The sequence below is a fragment of the Lycorma delicatula genome, chromosome 4, assembly GCF_047948215.1.
Source record: "Lycorma delicatula isolate Av1 chromosome 4, ASM4794821v1, whole genome shotgun sequence".
Classification (NCBI taxonomy): Eukaryota; Metazoa; Arthropoda; class Insecta; order Hemiptera; family Fulgoridae; genus Lycorma; species Lycorma delicatula.
The window spans coordinates 90,940,481-90,958,888 of NC_134458.1; the positions used below are offsets into that span (position 1 = coordinate 90,940,481).

The 18,408-nt window shown below is 26.2% G+C and overlaps 1 protein-coding gene across 50 annotated transcripts in view; it reads left to right on the plus strand.

Annotated features, from left to right (window-relative positions):
- Positions 1–18,408, plus strand: part of bt (projectin protein bent) — a 432,362-nt gene that overhangs the window by 299,103 nt on the left and 114,851 nt on the right. For 48 of the 50 annotated variants that reach the window (XM_075363582.1, XM_075363597.1, XM_075363591.1 and 45 more), the window contains 10 exons: positions 241–407; positions 1,660–1,795; positions 2,850–3,131; positions 3,918–4,223; positions 5,724–5,828; positions 7,802–7,999; positions 8,199–8,323; positions 11,393–11,413; positions 16,222–16,378; positions 17,013–17,312. In XM_075363582.1, coding sequence (XP_075219697.1) covers positions 241–407; positions 1,660–1,795; positions 2,850–3,131; positions 3,918–4,223; positions 5,724–5,828; positions 7,802–7,999; positions 8,199–8,323; positions 11,393–11,413; positions 16,222–16,378; positions 17,013–17,312 — 1,797 coding nt within the window. The remainder of the gene's footprint in view (positions 1–240; positions 408–1,659; positions 1,796–2,849; positions 3,132–3,917; positions 4,224–5,723; positions 5,829–7,801; positions 8,000–8,198; positions 8,324–11,392; positions 11,414–16,221; positions 16,379–17,012; positions 17,313–18,408) is intronic. The other 2 variants (XM_075363590.1, XM_075363592.1) reach the window with 1 other exon arrangement.

Below are 18,408 nucleotides of genomic sequence, written 5' to 3' on the forward strand. Positions count from 1 at the left end.
TTTGTTTATGTTTAAGTAGTTAGTAAGTTCAAATTTCTTCTATTCACATTTCCTAGTTTTCTGTTATTTTTATAACTAAAGTTTTGGCTTTTTTACTTATATGTTTATAATTCCTATCTCTGTTTCTATTATCTTGCTTTATTTTATATTTTTACTCATGTTTTTTCACCTGCATTACTTTAATTAACATCTCAGATAAATCTTATTGTCATAAAATAAATGTATTTGTATTTTAAACAGACATTCCAAGCAAACCCGGTACACCAGAATTCACTGACTGGGATGTTGATAAAGTAGAACTGAAATGGACTGCTCCAAAATCAAATGGAGGTGCTCCTATTACTGGCTATATTATTGAAAAGAAAGAAAAGTTTACTTCATCATGGGATGAAATTTTAACCACAAATGTAAGTATTATATCATAATAATACCGATTATTTATCTATTAATGTAGTTCTAAAACAGTGAAAATAAAGTAGAAATATTAAAAAAAACAGGCAGTTTCTGAAGTAATTCCTATATTTACCAAGAAATGTATAAATTTGAAATAGAATATACTTTTAGTACCATATAGCTAGGTCCATGTAACTGTCGAACTGAGTAACCTTTAGATATATTGAAGAAAAAGGAGTATAATTTATGTATTTCTGGAAACATTTATTGAATACCAACCTACACTATTTTGCACTGGCCACAAAGCTAACTTTTGTTTATTCACAATCCTAGAATCAGCTCACTGCTGTTAATCTATAGTACGCTTCATTTACAAAGTACAAATAATATCTGTAAACATTTCTGTTTCATTTTCTGGAGATAAAAAAACAGAAGTATATCTTTAGTGTGTATATAATGGAATAGTAAGATTAACATGTTTTTCACAGTAATATTGTATCAATGCAATATTGCATGTCTTGATGGTTACATGGGCCTTTGTTATACCTTATCTGAACCTGACTTTCTGATTCTGTTAGTAATGTGGATTAGTAGAGACAGTTTTTGTCGTTTTTGTGAAATATTAAAGTGAATTTTTGCTTGTTTTACTAAAAATAAACGGTCTTTTGTTGGTTATATTAAAGTAAAATAAACATTTAAAAAATGTATATTTCTTGAAAAAAATATTTTTTTATTTTGAGTTAGTTTGACCTAATGACTAGCTAATGAATGAAAAAATATTTCTGCCATTTCAGTACAATTAAGATGGACAGTTAGTGGTGATTTATCCAGAGCACTAATGCTTGAAAATTACAAAGGTTGTTTCAATAATATATGCCTTAGTTCTATGGTGAATGGCAATTGTTTGCAGTTCAGTTATTTGGTGGTATTTAGTTCAGATCTGGACTTACTGATGTAATTCAATGGGAAAGAGTAATGAAAATTTATTTTAATGGTGATCCAATGGTGAACTGCAGGAATAAATCTCTTAACACTGATAGAAAGTCTTTCTGTCAGTATTTTACTTTTTGGATTGAAAAACCCAGAGACGTTTATGCTAGATTCCTTATTTAATTAAAAACATTAATGAAGTCTCTTAATGTTGCAGCATTATTCATACATACTGTATAGAATTATAGCTAATACTTGGCTGGTAAAAGGAGAGGATATGTTTCTATTTTAATTCTATGCTGAATGGTTATGTAAATTAAATTAATTTTATTTCAGACTCCTGCTCTAACTGCAGTCGTACCTGGATTAAAGGAAGGCAACCAATATCAATTTAGAGTCCGTGCTGTAAATAAAGCTGGTCCATCAGAACCATCTGATTCTACTAAACCAATTATTGCCAAGGCTAGAAACTGTAAGTTTATTGATGAGCTATTCATTAAGTATTATTTTTCTTGATTTTATTATTATTAATTTCCCTCCTCCCCTATTAATCTTTAATCGTTTAATCGTTCTTTAACTCGCTCATTTGTGCATTTTTTTTTTTTTTTTTAGAAAATAGTGGGCCTTGTTATAGTAATTTTTCACAAAGTGTGCTTATGAACAGTTAATCTTTAATCAGTTATAAAAAATATATCCAAGCACTTACCACTATAGATTGTTTTTTTTATTTTAAAATACTTATCTTTAGTAGATCAAGACTGTCATTAGAGTGATCCATTTATAATTATCTCAATGAAATCATTTTAAAAAATAGTCATGAAGCATACAAATTAATAATTTTTTTAATCTTTGTACATAATTATTATAAAATTGGTAATTAAAATAAACAAACTTAATTTCTAAGAATGTGTTAAAATTTAATTCCAATAACTTTTGCTATTTACAAAGAAACATAACTTCAAATGCTGCTACATAAAAAATTGTCCATTGTAGCCATAAAAACAGTAGTGCACAGAATAAAGCATTTATACAGTTAGGATTATTGTCAACAGAAGAAAAGGTTATCAGGGTATACAGTACATTTCATTTACCAACCAATAATTTAACAATGAGAACTGCAGTTACATTTTTAAATGAACTACATATATATTGTCAAATATGCAGACGGACCCATATTTTCTTTTCACTCTAAATTTTCAGGAAAAATTTACCTCTTAAAATTAGTGGAGGACCAACTTAAATGTTCAGTATTAAATTTATTATATATATAAAATATATATAAATAATAGTAATAAATTTATTTATTATATATATATATGTATATATTTTATTTACCACTGTATCAAATAAAATAAAAAGAATTATGTATTATAACCACCAGGTCTTTATTTGAAAAAAAGTAGTAAAAATTACTTTTTATCATAAATAATCTTTAATAAATTGTGAAACTGTTTTTTTTTTTCAATACTGTGTTAACGTTACTTATATAATAAAGTTCTAATGATTAATATTTGATTTTTTTTCAGTGAAACCACATATCAATCGTGAAAAACTTCAAAAGGTTGTTGTACGTGCTGGTCAAAGTGTTAAATTTGATGTCGATGTAAAGGGTGAGCCTCCTCCAACTATCTCATGGATATTTGCTAAGAAACCTCTTGAGAACAGTCCAAGAGTTAAAATTGAAAATGAAGATTATAATACAAAGATTGCTATTTCTGACACGACAAGAAAAGACACTGGAATCTACACTGTTAAAGCTGAAAACATCAATGGTGTGGATGAAGCTCCAGTTGAAGTTGTCATTTTAGGTAATTATTTGATTACATTTGAATTCATAGTAAAGGCATTTACAGTAGATTTTAATAATAAAATAATTAAGTATTGCATTTAACATGATTTCTCTTGTAAAGATTGTAGTGCCACGACTTCGTACTCTTCCCAAGAGTGCTTAAAAAATTTGCTTTTAATATGTTCATTGTTAACAATAATTATTAGTATATTTACTATTTGAAGTTTAAATTAAAAAAAAAGAAGGGTTTTCTAATTCATATAGCTCTGTAGCACTTGTATATATTTAGTTTTGGGGGAATAATTTATTCTCTGGAGCAAATAGCTGTTTGTACCTGGTGTAGTTGATTCACAGTACAAAAAAATTATACATTCCAATTTATTTGGTAGAAACTATAGTAACCAAGCTTGCTATGTACATGTTTTCCTGTCCAAGTTACTCTATTTTTTTGTGTGAAGTAGAGAATATTGCGAGTGTGATACAGCTGATAGTAGTTAGTTTATAATGTTGAATGTCTAGTTTACTTAATCGGAAACATTTATCAACAACATTTATATTTTTGCTACATATTTAATATATACTTGTGAATTTTAATTCTGCATAACATTAAAAGAAATTTATAAAGTTTACCATGAACTATATTATTTTATTGTTATTAATTTAAATATTTTAAATGTAAATTTTCCTTTATTTCTGAGTATAACTGTTTTTTTTTGTTTTTTTTTTAAGACTTATGCTAAATGTAATGTAATAATTATGTAGTAATAGTAATAATAATAACAATCTGAATTATATAAATTTTTAGATAAGCCTGGAGCTCCTGAAGGACCACTAGAAGTTACTGATGTACACAAAGAGGGATGCAAATTAAAATGGGAGAAACCAAAAGACGATGGTGGTTTACCACTCACTGGTTATGTTGTTGAAAAAATGGATACAGCTACTGGTCGTTGGGTACCTGCAGGATTTATAGATCCATCAAAGACAGAAGCTGAAATTAATGGACTTGAACCAGGTCATAAATATCAATTTAGAGTGAAGGCAGTCAATGAAGAGGGAGAAGGTGAACCACTTGAAACATCAACTGCTATTCTTGCTAAGAATCCATATGGTAAATATTTATTGTGATATCAATTATTATACTCTTTAATCATATTTATTATTGTCTATATAATACGTACAAATAACTAAAAGATTTTTATGAATATTATAAAAGTATCAAAAGTGTTATTAAAGTTACCATCTGAATCAAACATTGTAAAATAACTAAGGAGAGTTAAAGTAAATTTACCTTAAGGTAAGCTACCTCATTTTATAACTGGTGGTATAACTAGAAAGTAGTATGGCTAGCCTTCATGTGGCTGCCTATCTATCACTTTCCTTAAAAAAAAAAAGATTGTTAGTCATTTCAGCTGAGTGATTACCAGAATAATTTCATGTTACAAGTGAATTGAGGCAACTTTGAATATGCAGTCTGTTGATCAGAAAATCAGTAGTGTATTAATGAATCATACTAACCCCAATAAGATAATCTTATAACAAAGACCTTATTAAAGACCAAAAACCTTTTAATGATCTATTTATCTCCCAATTTAACTTTACGTTAATACAGTTTTTGAGTATTCATATAATTCTTACCGATTCATAGATTAGTAATCAAATAGAAAAATAATAATAGTAGATGAGTAAAATATCATTAAAAAATTGTCTTGAATCACTGGTATTTTCTTAATCCAGTTATTAAACATGTTGTAAAAGAAGTTCTCAGAACCAAATTTAAAATTTCAGGGTTGTAGCACAGATCTGCTAAGATTTGTGCAAGATAAGATAAATTTAGAAAAAGAGTATTTCTTATCATGATGAAAATTGTATGAAGCTCTTAATTTTTAATAAATGAATCAAATTAATTTCTATATTAAATTTTTTTAACTTGTAACTGAATCAGCACTCCAAGTGACTAAGTGTTGTTACATTAATTTAAAACATGCAATATTAAAATAAATTTGGCTTGTAATTAAAAATAAATAATTTTGTTTAATTATAATAAATAATACTTTTAAAAAAATATGATAAGAAAGCCAAGTAATAACATAAGTAACAGAGTAAATGTTAGACTAAGTGTATAATTCATAGGCAAACTAAAAAGAGTGGCTGAATTATGTTATTTGATCAGCCTGATAAAGAGTCTAGAATGAAATGCATTTGAAAATAATTAAGTTTTAGTCTCACAAAATATAAATTTTAAAGATAGGTTATTATTGTTTTGAAAAAAATTAGGTATGGAGTGTTTTATTGCATGGATGTGAAACATACTGTGATTAAAATCAATGACATCAATAGGGAATTGAGGGGCAGTAATATGGGGTAATCCTGTTGGGCTAGTGATAATACTAGGGAATTTTTTAACCTGAATCACAATAAAAAAGATGCTTGGTATTTTTTTTTAGAACAAACCAATATAAAATGTATCATTAATATGGAATCAATTAATGGAAGAAGTAGATATTAGCTCAAATTTAAAACGCTTGAAATAAAGTGTTTTGGTTGTTGGGTTTTTTCTTTTTTGGTTCAAAGATTAGTACAGTAACAAGATAATATAATTTTTTTCCAGATCCACCAGCTGCTCCTGGACTTCCAGAAATTATTGACTATGATGAAAATATGGTAGAATTGAAATGGGAGCCTCCAATCAGAGACGGTGGTGCTCCAATTACTGGTATTTAATGATATAGAATTTTACTTAATTTTATATATTAAATTATAACCTAATATTTTTTAAAAATGTGCTTTAACGGAATCATTTAGCAGAACACTTGTGAATGTTTACTTACATTCCTCTGGTTTACTTATATTTTTATAGTTCACTTCTATAGCTTGAGAAGTTTTAACTTCTCAAGAGTAAAAAATTAAATAACATAATCTAAAAAAAAACGTTGTAATATATTGTTCTTTTGAAGAATAAAAACCTAATTTAGCTCTGACACTGGGCATCAACATGGTTTTTTTTTGTAATTAGTTATAATTTTTTCATACACTTATGGAGAGTACTACATTAGCAAGTTTTTATAACGCTTTTTGCTTTTGAACATTTTTTTATTCATTAAACAAATGATTCTAAATGTTTTTAATATTAATAGAAATAACTACGGTAAGTCATTAACCTGGTGTTTTCAAATTATTTTTCTATTATTCAGTCGAATTAATTGTTATTTAATTAACTGAATACAGAAAGATCATCAGTTATCTAGATTTAACCACTGTTTAGTTATGTCCTGAATGATTGAATAATATTAATATTTTATTTCTTATGTATTTGGTAGCCAACATTTTTCAATTTAGATAATGTACAATATGTAACAAATTTTAAATTAAAAAAAAATTAATTTATCTTGGAAAAAACAGTACAGAATAGGGGAAATATGTATTCTAATTACAAAACATTGCAAAAAAATCCAAAAAATAAAGTTTGTTTCAGTAAATCTTAAACATTTATAAAAATTAATTCATAAAAGATTACAAAAAAAACTGTTTAATTTATATATTTATTTTTAAAAGTTTTCAAAGACAGTCAATAATTGAAATAGAATGTAAAACATGCCATAAAGCTAAGTAATTCTTGTTAAAATGATCTGTAATGGAAACACTCTTTAGAACATAGACTCTGAATGGAATCAAATTCTTCTGTTGTTCCAAACATTTTTTTATAACAAACAGTGAATTGCGTATGTTATGTGGCCTTGCTTTATAAATTTAAATTGCCCAGGAACATTCATCAAATCCTGGGCAATGATAAAGAAGTTTTGGACTGGGTGTTTTTATTTCTTCATTGTGTTAGTATTTTACATACTTTTTAATAGTTTTATTTTTATTTTTTTATTGTTATGAACTTCATTTTAAAATTTTTATTTTTTCTGTTATCCGAGAAGGAGTCCTTTACACTCCTCTGGGGGTTAGTTAAATTTATTTTAGTTTTATATATATATGTATGGGTGTGTGTGTGTATAGAGTTGTTTTGTTAAATATTATTTATTTTTGAGTTTTTATCTGTGATAGTAGTTGTATGTTTTTGTGTTTAATATTTTTAAGTTTTTTTTTGTTTTTAATATTTTAGTATGGTTTAATTTTGTTTTTAAATTTCTAGTTTATATTTGTTTTGTTTCAGCATTTATTTTTTATTAGATTTTATATTTTGTTTTTATATTTTTGTTTTCTGGATGATGAGAGCATAAAAAAAATTTTGAAAAACAAGAATTCATATAACTCAAATACCATATTATGTGCTGACCTTGAGACATATGTTATTTGTTCTACTTACTTTCTTATACTTTCAACATCTTCATCAGCCTCATAGGTTATTCAAGGTTGTTTAACCACTTATTTTTACTACATTATTTATTTTTTCTATTATTCTGTTCAGAAGTTAATTGTGTGAATAAATTTATTTGGGATTAATTATTAAAAATCTTAAAAAATACAGCACTGAATCAATTCAACGATGCTCATGGTTGAATTTTTAATATTTATTACAGTTTACATGATACTCAACATCTACACGAGTATAATAGACTTCTGAAAAATCAGTATTTCATTGCATTAAATAGCTTTAACTTTTTTTTTATTGCCATCCCTTTTGTTAACAATACCGTTGAGAAAAAAGGTTTTATATTTATATTTGAAAATTTGTAACAGGTTACATCATTGAAAAGAAAGCTAAGTTTGATCCAGATTTTACAAAGGCAGCTGAAATCAGTGGCAATGTGTGTAAAGGAAAAGCTCCAAAACTGGAAGAAGGACAACAATATCAATTTAGGGTTAGAGCTGTGAATAAAGCAGGTCCTGGTGAAGCTAGTGAAGCAACCAACCCTCATACTGCTAAGCCACGATTCAGTAAGTTGTAATATTCTTGTGTAATTTTTAATATTTTCTGTTAAGTTCAAGCAGTGTTATTAATGTAATTTAGATGAATAAAAAGGATTAAATACTCTGTTTGTTTTTCATGGAATTAAACTTGTTGACATAATACTTATTATGAATGAAATAAGAAAAGAGATGTGATTTATACTTAGTTAATACTTTGTTATTACAGTGAAGCCTAGGATTGATCGTACTAACTTACAGAACTTGGTATTTAAAGTTGGTCATACTGCATTAATTGATGTGAATGTTAGCGGTGAACCTCCACCAACTATGACTTGGACCTTTAAGGACCGCGTAAGTAAATAGATATTTTTTGGTAATAGTTATGTTTCATTTAAAAATTGTGTAAGCTACTTCTGTTTAAAATAAATTGAGTTCCACTTAAGGAAGTTACTTTTAAATACAAGTACGTCCAAAATATTGATAAATTAATGTAAAATTTTACATTTTATTCAAAAACTAAAATACTAGCAAGAACAATATATGAATCTAAAGAAACAGCTCTGTTGATTGTTCAAGCTAAGTTTAACATCTGACCAAGTTTTTGGTTTTGTTAACTTGTTTTCTCAAACATGTTCTAGATTTTTGAAAAACAAATAGCTTCAAATTGTAGATTGCAATAGTAAATCAAATAGCTTTAAATAATTTCTTTATGTTATCAAATTTAAACTAAAAATTGTTTAAAAGAATATTGAATTCTGGCTCTCCATTCAGTTGACATTGTTGATCGTTTATTTTATCAAAAAAATTTTATCAGTAAGAGGAAAAGAAATATTAATAGTTTAATGAATTTTATCATAGAATTAAAAAAACCATTTTGTCAGCCAACCAAGATTACTACTCAAACTAAATATTTATGGCATCAATAAATCTGCAACTTGGTAGTGGTGATAGATAGGAAGCACTGCCTAATTTTTTCCTATCTGTCTCTTCCATCACTCTCCCTTGAGCCAGTATTCTCTCTATTCAGATTCACTCTTACTCAGCCTAGCCATACTTTGATTAAATTAATTACATTTTATTGTAAAAAAAAAGTTATTAGAAATAGGTTAATTTCTGACCAAGGCATTTATTTTATATATCCATTTTTGTAAAAAAAAATTTAATTCTTGTGTAGAACTTAAAATAAATTGCTGTTATCGTACTGAATAAATTTATATTAACTATAATAAAATGTATCACTAATTTAAGTTAACATTTCCAACGATTTTTTTTTGGATCTGTCAGTTTGTATTGCTGATATGCATACAAAAACATTTTATTTATAAATATATGGAATTTATTTATAATTAAATAGTATTAAATAAAACTTATTTAAGAAATATAATCTATGTTTTTACATGAACATGTATTTTATTTTATTTTATAAAATGTAATATAAATATACTAATTATACATATTTTATTAATTCAGTATATATTAATTTTGATAAGTATGACAGGATTTAGATGTGTATGAAATCAAGTGTACAATTATTAAATGAATGTGAAAAACATATATTATAAATTCAGTGTAAAACCCTTTTAGGACAGTTGAAATTAATATTTCAGTTTTTGTAAAAATCAGCTTAACATTTCATTTTTTTTTTTTCAGTCAGTTTTACAGTTGATGTTGTTAATTGTACTTTTACTTCTTTCAGAATAAGAATTTGCATTTATAAATACTAGTAATGATAACACTACCTCCTGGTCTAATGGGTAATTACAATCATTTACTGACCTGCAAAAACAGTTAATCTATAATGATGCTTAATCCAGTTGCAAATATTTTAAATTTTAGTCACTCTTAACTGGATTTGAAAGCTAATGTTACTGGTATACTTTTTTCATTGTAATTCAATTAATGGTATTACCTTAGAAATATATTCAGCTTGAGTCTAGACAGAATTCAATTTTCACGTATACACTACACATCAATCTCATTTAATAGAGTGATTAAATTACCTACAGTTATAAATCTCACTTAACAAGAATAAACATGAGAGCTGTATTGTAAAAAAAAAATACACTCACACTTTGAACACCTTAGGATTGGTTAATTAGATTTGTTCTTTTATTTTTAAACCATTACTGACAACATAACAAAAAAAATGTGCTGGGCATGAACTCAGTTTATAAGCTGAAAATCCCTTTCAGTATATCTACAATTTCAATTACATTAAAATTTCAGAATAATAGAAAATGATGAGTGGATTATAATCTGTAAATGCATTATATGCTTATTTGTCACAATAATGCTAGTGTAGACTTTGTAGACAAACCCACCAGGTTGGTCTAATGGTGAACACGTCTTCCTAAATCAGGTGCTTTGGAAGTCAAGAGTTCCAGCGTTCAAGTCCTAGTAAAGGCAATTACTTTTATATGGATTTGAATACTAGATCGTGGAGACTGGTGTTCTTTGGTGGTTGGGTTTCAATTAACCACACGTCTCAGGAATGGTCAAACTGAGACTGTACAAGACTACACTTCATTTACACTCATATATATCATCCTCATTCATCCTTTGAAGTAATACCTGAATGGTAATTCCCGGAGGCTAAACAGGAAAAAAGAAAGACTTAGTAGACAAAATAAATTAACAGGTTTGGTATAAAGGAGAAACATTATACAGCTGTCCATTTTTGTTTCAAAAACAAACAATAGTAGATTGCTACTTTAGTGCAATGAAAATAGTTCTAAAAAATTGCATGTAAGAATGAATTTTTTGTATTCAGACGACTTCATAAAAGTAGATGTTATTTGTTTAGCTGATAAAAGACAGAGTTAAACAAAGTAAAAACACATGAGTAAAGTAGTATTTCTAAGAACTGATATACATATACATTTTTATGATGGAAAAGTAATCAGTCCTTTTCAGGTTGCCATCTTTTGAAAGTGAAATGATAATCATTATTATACACAAATTTTTATGAAACCATTCAATAAACAAAGCAAATACAAAAAACTTGCTATCTGTGTAATGATGTAGTTATACAAACTGTTTGTTTCAAACAGTTATAGAAGAATATAAAGAAATTGCTTTATATCTGTTCTGATCAAACATTATCCAGATTACATTTGTAGGGCACATAAGGAAAACCATGTGCACTTTAAAAATTATTTGGGGTTAGTTTTGTGACAGTATTTTCTAAATCAACCTATAATGTGAGCAGGAACAAGTTAATAATTAATTTGCCTGTCAGGAAATAAGTCATGAGGAAAGTCAGTATTTCCTTCGAACAGAATTTATTTTTCGACTTCACATATTTTTTTTTAATAAAACTAATTTTAATCAATATTCAGTTTAGGTCCTAAAGGGGTTTTACTTATATTACGCTTTTATTATTATTCAGAAATTTATTTTATAGTATTAATTTTATTTCAGAGTGAATTCCCTAAAGTGGTTGTGAGTAAAATTTGTATCATGATTTTTATTGCATTACTATTATTATGTAGCAATTTTTAAAATATATTTATTTTTTCTTTATGAACAAAAATTGCTAGATAGCTGCATAAAACATATTAAGCTTATTCTGTTGATGTTTAAAATATTTATCTGTTATAAATTCTTATTTTTGCTCTGTTAGTTGTTAGTATTGTATGGCTTTTATATTTTTATCAAAATTTAAATATAAATTAAGTTCTAGCATGCTTCATTTCAGATAGAAATCTAGATATTTATGAATGTAATTTATTTTTTGTATTTTATGAATAGTATAGAAATGTGCAAAATAATATTTTAAATGTTCTGATAAATTAGAAAAAACATATTCTCTTATATATTTATTTTATAAATATTGTCATGATTACAAAATGTATAAATAATATTAACAAATGGCGCTTTTAATAATAAATAATGCTTATTTTAACATTATTTACAGCTTATAATAAATGTGTATATTAACATAGCTTTTAGCTTCTGCTAAAACATTTTAGTAGTATATGTGCATCAATGTTAAATGTTTGTAATTGCATCACTAATGCATCAAATTTTTTATAAACCAGCATTTTTATTTGTGGTTTTTAAAATGATATGCAGCTTTTTTTAAATTTGTTATATTGTAATTATTTTTTGTATATGTATACAAACAAAATTATGAATTCAAGTATAGCTAACTAAGAGAGATAGTTGTTTAATCTGTAAATTCTAATTAATTTGGTTTATAGTGTCATAAAATAGTACTGAATTAAGTAAACTGTTTCACTTGTATGATTAAATTACAATCTTTAAGAATTTTTAGATTCTTATTTAAAATGTAAATAAATACTTACTTTCACATCACAACTATAAAGAATAATTATTTTCAAACAGCTTAAAAATAAATGCTCAGTCTATTAAAAAAAAGATCAAATGATAAAATAATAAAATGTTTTTTATAGTAGTTGACATAATTATAGCGTTGATGCACAATTCATGGAATGATTTGCACAATTTGCAGATTGCTTTGTAATAAACCTATTTGTATTTCTGCATCTATCTGTACTGTTTTTAATACAGTATGGCACTTAATATACATACAAAAATGTAGTCTGCTTTAATAAAACTCTTAATCATCAACTTTAACTGATATTTAATAAAATCATTGAGAAATAGTAAATAATTTTCAAAAACCCTATTACAGATTGAGAATATATAACCCATTGTTATTTTAGCTACAAAATTTCCATAAATCAGAATGTCAAATTTCTTTTGACTTCCTAAGTATTAGTGTATTTGTAAATATTCTCTATTGAATGAATAACAAGAAAATCAACGCATCAAGAATGAATGAATAACAAGAAAATGAAAATCAGAAATAATATATTTAGCATGATGAAATATAGTTAAAGTTTCTTCTTTTTTAAAAAAAAAAAACAAATTTAAAAAACAGTTCAGTTTCTATAAATTTGGAGCTGCCCTTTTAAAAGAAGTATTAGATAATTGCTATCAGTGGCATTGCAGAACAGACTGTTTTTAATGGTGCTCACTAAGAAATTTTTGTGCATTATTAATAACAGAATGATCTGCAACACCAATGAAGAAGCTAAGCAATTACACCAAAACAGTCTAAAATCACAATTCCAAGTATTTAAAATTTTTTTTTTTTTTGTTTAAGAAAAGGATTGTGTATGTTTATTATCTTTTTTTTTAATGGATATCTTCTAATTTAAATACATACACACCAACAGATGATAGACATAATTATACTTCTTAGCCAATTATACAGTTTTTTATTTTTTTTACATGGTTTGTTTTGTATGGTCAACTACATGCATTTTACTGGTGTATGTTTGTATTTTATTGTGTACGATAATAATGCTATTTTGTGTTAAATGTTTGTTATTATAAGGTAAATTAATGTATTTAATTTAATTAACTGAATTAAGTAATTTTATAGCATATTACTTAGCTCTACTGAAATATTCATTGGATTGAATTATGTACATTGTCTGGTTTATAATGATTTTGTCTTCATCTACTTCAATTTGTGTACTTGTCTAAACCATAACTTTTCATAACATAAACATAACAGATAAATAAAAATTATCTCATTAATTATAGATTAAGCATAACAACACATTTTTATTATTAACTACTTCATATTAAGTTTGTTCGTAATGTCAATGTCTGTTTTGTAAATAGCCTATGCTTTTTGCTGTGATTCATTTTTAAACAAAATTATTGTTTTTAGACCATTAATTAATTAAATAGAAATCAGATAAAAGTATCAAATATTCAGATTTTGAAATTGAAAGATCTTTTTTTTATAATATTTTTAGCCTTATTCTCAGTAAATATTTGACAGTGAACTTTTTTTAACCATTAAATTCCTTATGTTTATAAATTTTTTAATAATTTAAATGTAATATCCACCTATTCTAGCGAGTAAATGCAACATTATTGAACTACCAAATACAATAAGTAGAACTCACCAAATTTGATACATATTTTGATCCTTTGACATCTTCAGTCTTGTTTATATATGTTATTAATATAGTAATAATATTTTTGTAAAGAAAAAACGTAGTTTTGTTAACTTAAGAATCTGATCTTGGGCCGATGTTATTAAAATGCTATGTTCTGGGAAGAGTAAAGCAGTTTGTGGATTAACTTATTATTATACCAACTCATTTTAATTCGTCCTGATAATGCTTTAACACTATAATTTTAAATCTAAATATTAGCAAAAAATGATGAACCATCAAGTAGTTTATGAATTAGTCAATACATTTAAGATGATGCAATCAATATTAAGAGAAAATTGAAACAGTTATATTTTACACTGATTTTAGATTTTTGGTTCATAGTTTAGTTCATTACTAGAAACAGAAACAATCAATTATAACATTTTTTTCTCTATAAAAACATTTTTGTATGTAAATTATAATGTATTAAATGATATATTTTTTATTAATACAAATAATATTTTTACATAAATTACTTTTTATGAGTTGCTCAGCTCTTTTCATGTAAATCTTTCATTTAATCTAAATTAAACAAAACATAAAACCTGGGTTTAGAACCATGAAGTTCATTCATGCAAATTCAAGAATCAGTGATTCCAAGTGGTATCACCACCCCCTGATTATATCGGTCACCACAGAGATGGCAGAAGAAACTTAAATAGTTTTGGTAATTTGAAAGGATAGTATATTTTTGTATTAAATAGAATATAATTACAAACTACTGTCAAATTCAAATAGTTTGTATATGGTGCTGAGGTATTATGTATTAGGGTATTAAAGCCTATTGAAATTGTTTCTTACCTATTTATATATGGCTCATGGCTCTTTGTTTCCCCTTCAACCATTTAGTTAGAGTTAATAAAAATTGTTAATGCAGACAAAAATTGTTTGGATGATTTGAACATCTACAAACTTCTGCAGAAGCCATGTTGTAGGAAATAAAAATGTGAAAAATCACTTTTGTATTATAAAGAATTAATGAAAATATAGGAAAACACTAATAACTCTGTGAAACACAACACACAGTTTAGACAATTGAAGCAAAATTGAATAAGATTTTAAGCTCTGTAGTAGGCAACAACAGATGTCAGTATGATGTCATCATACAGACATGTTTGTAGATGCCTACTTCTCAAGATACAGTGTATATATTTATTTATTTTTTCTTTATGAAGCATGTTTGTATATTGATCAAAAGTAAAAATACAGAAACTATTCTTAATTGTAACTAGTAGTTGATCAACTACTAGATCAAATTGAGTTTATTATAAAAAGGTTTACAAATTTATGATTTAGGTAAAATCTTTATGTGGTGACACAATTTCAATAGCATATTTGAAATCAGCACCCAAATTACAGGGCGAAAAGTTGTGAAACATGTTATATACATATTTTGTATTGACTACTGATTATTTATATTCAGATAGGTTTTATTACCTTTTAGTATAAGATTTAATTCAGAATCTGTATTTTAAATATTCTACTTGCAATTAAAGAAAACCTTCATTTATACTTGATATTCTTCAAAATCTTCTTTGCTCATTTTTAGTAAAAGGAGGACAACCTTTTTGAGTATGGCTCTTGGAACAACATTTTTCGACACGTCTCTGACACAAAAATTTTTTTAATCATTCTTTTTTCTCAAAAAGCCCCTTTCACTAAAAGATAATACCTTATTGACATGTTTAAAAATAAAATTGCAGTTATCTCTTTCAAAGGACAATCCTTTATGCTGGAAATGGTATAAGTTAGATGATCTCTTAGACAGCTTAAATGAAAAATATGTTAAACGTTTAGTACTTTTTCGTGTTTTTTTTTATCAACTCTTAAGTGTGCAAATAAATTCAGAAAAGAATAAGCATTAAATTATTATGAATTTACACTCATGAATGGAATATTTCTAAACCCAGATATCATTTTTTTATCGTATGAAGTATAGTAAAATGTATAGAAATAATGTTCATATCAAGTTTTCCTTTTTGATATAAATAACAAAACATTTTATTTTTTAAATATATTTTAGCATTGTTATTCCCAGTCTTATTTTACATCATAATTTTTCCATTAGAGACATTATGTATCACTTCATTGATTTTTATGTGTTAAAATAATGCCAAATCTTTTGTTATGTTTTACCTCTTTTTTACAGCTAATAATAATGTAAATATAATATTTATGAACTGATAAATTATAAGTATAATTTTAGATATTTATATATATTTTATAATAAAATATTTTTTTAATTTGTTTTTATATTTTTTCTGTTAGGAATTACAAACTGACTCTACCTTCAGAATTGATAATGTTGATTATAATACTAAATTGCTTATTATGAAGGCATCTAGAAAAGAAAGTGGTAAATATAAACTTACAGCTAAGAACTCAGTTGGTATGGATGAAGCTGAGATTGACATCACTATACTTGGTGAGTTTGAGTTAAGCTGTTTATTTTTATTTTTATTTTTTTTATATAGTGTGAAATTGTCATGCTAAGATAAATCTACATTCTACTTAGGGTCAGTTTAAAATCCTTTCACTGCTTCCGCAAAGGAATTTAAGGTTTTTTTTTAGAAAAGAGTGAAATTTGTTCTTTTATAAAAAAAGAATGAAAATCGTGTAAATGTAATTATTTTATTTATTATTTTTCATTTCATCAGTTTTGGTTTAATAATAGTATTTCCCTAGAAAAATTGGAAATAACTCTTAAATAATAATTACTCTTTATCTTTTTCATACACTCATGTGTGCACACACATATACACATACAGACACACAAACTATAAATGGAAAGAATCACATGGTATTAAAATTTTTATTTTTACAAAACTGTTCGGTTCATTTATAGTGTAGATATTTCCTTATTGTTATTTTTTCTTTAATTATTATTTTTTTACCTCCTTTTTTGGCTCTAATTTCTCCTCAAATGTGTTATCTCAACAATTCATTCTGACATATTGCAATATCAATTTCAATAATTGATGTAATTGTTGTCATTTTTCATTACTGCTGTCCTTAACAGTTTATTTTTTTATAATATATATATTTTTTTGTGTTATTAGGTAAACCATCCAGACCTGAAGGACCATTAGAAGTTGCTGATGTTACAAAGAATGGTTGTAAATTGAAATGGAAGAAACCAGAAGATGATGGTGGTACACCGATTGAGTACTATGAAATTGAAAAACTTGATCCACATACTGGACAATGGATTCCATGCGGTAAATCAATTGAACCAGAGGCAAATGTTACCGGTTTACAAGAAGGAAAACCGTATAAATTCAGAGTGCGTGCTGTAAACAAAGAGGGTGAATCAGAAGAGCTTGAAACTGATAAAACTATTATTGCTAAGAACCCATATGGTAAGAAAAATTTATTAAGAATTAATTTTTTTCAATATTTTTATACATACAGATCCTATTGTAAACCTGTTTACTTCTATTGCTTCCCACCTTATGAATGTAAAATTCAACATTTACTTCTTTTTTTTTGTTTAACCTCCAAGTCCACCATTATGTATTGCTTCAGAGGATGAGAAGAATGATTTGTTGCGTGTATGAAAATGCCATGCCTGACCAAGATTCAAACCCAGGACCTCCAGATGAAAGGTTGAGATGCTACCACTCGTGCTACGGAGGTCGACAACATTTACTTATTTATTTCATTAAATACTCACCATATTTGTTTCATAACATGAAACAATCCACAAAATAGGGAAATTCCTGTGATATTTCTCGGGGAAGAACAAATCAAAGATTTGGAAAGAGATGTGGATAGTGATAGATGAACATCCAAATGAAAAATTAAGTAATAAAAAAAAATCCCACTAACCAAGTTTATCCAATTTTAGAATCTCTTCTGAAAGTGGTTGCTAATCAGTTCAAATTCACTAATGTAATTGGTAAATAGGATATCAGTGCAATTCATAAGATACAGGTTAGTTTGTTGTCTGGTCCATTTTCTAAAGAAATAGATTCAGCATTACAAATTTTTACTCTAATATGTGTATTTAAATGAAATAAGGACACTAATGGTACAATTATGTAAAACTGCAAGTATTTTAGTTATTTACAATGTGAATAGTTGTCAAGGTTTTAATTAGTGTTATAATAACATTTTCATTCATGTCCGCTTTTGAATTGCAAAAGTGTATTCATGGATGACTGCAGCTATAGTTTATCTACAATAGGTTGGTTTTAAATACAGAGAAAACATGTCATTTAAACTATAATACAATGAACTGTTTTTCTTTTTGATGAGGAGTTTTATATTCATCTGACTGTAAACTAATATCAATCAATCTACTTGTCTTGTAATAAGACAGAAACATATAATATAATGTTTTGGACTGTTGCTGGATAAAGATTAAATGTGGAAGTCCCAAATACATAAAATTAAATCACAGTTACCTATATTTTGAAGATTTTTTTATTATTTAAAATCTGTGTGACCAAAGAA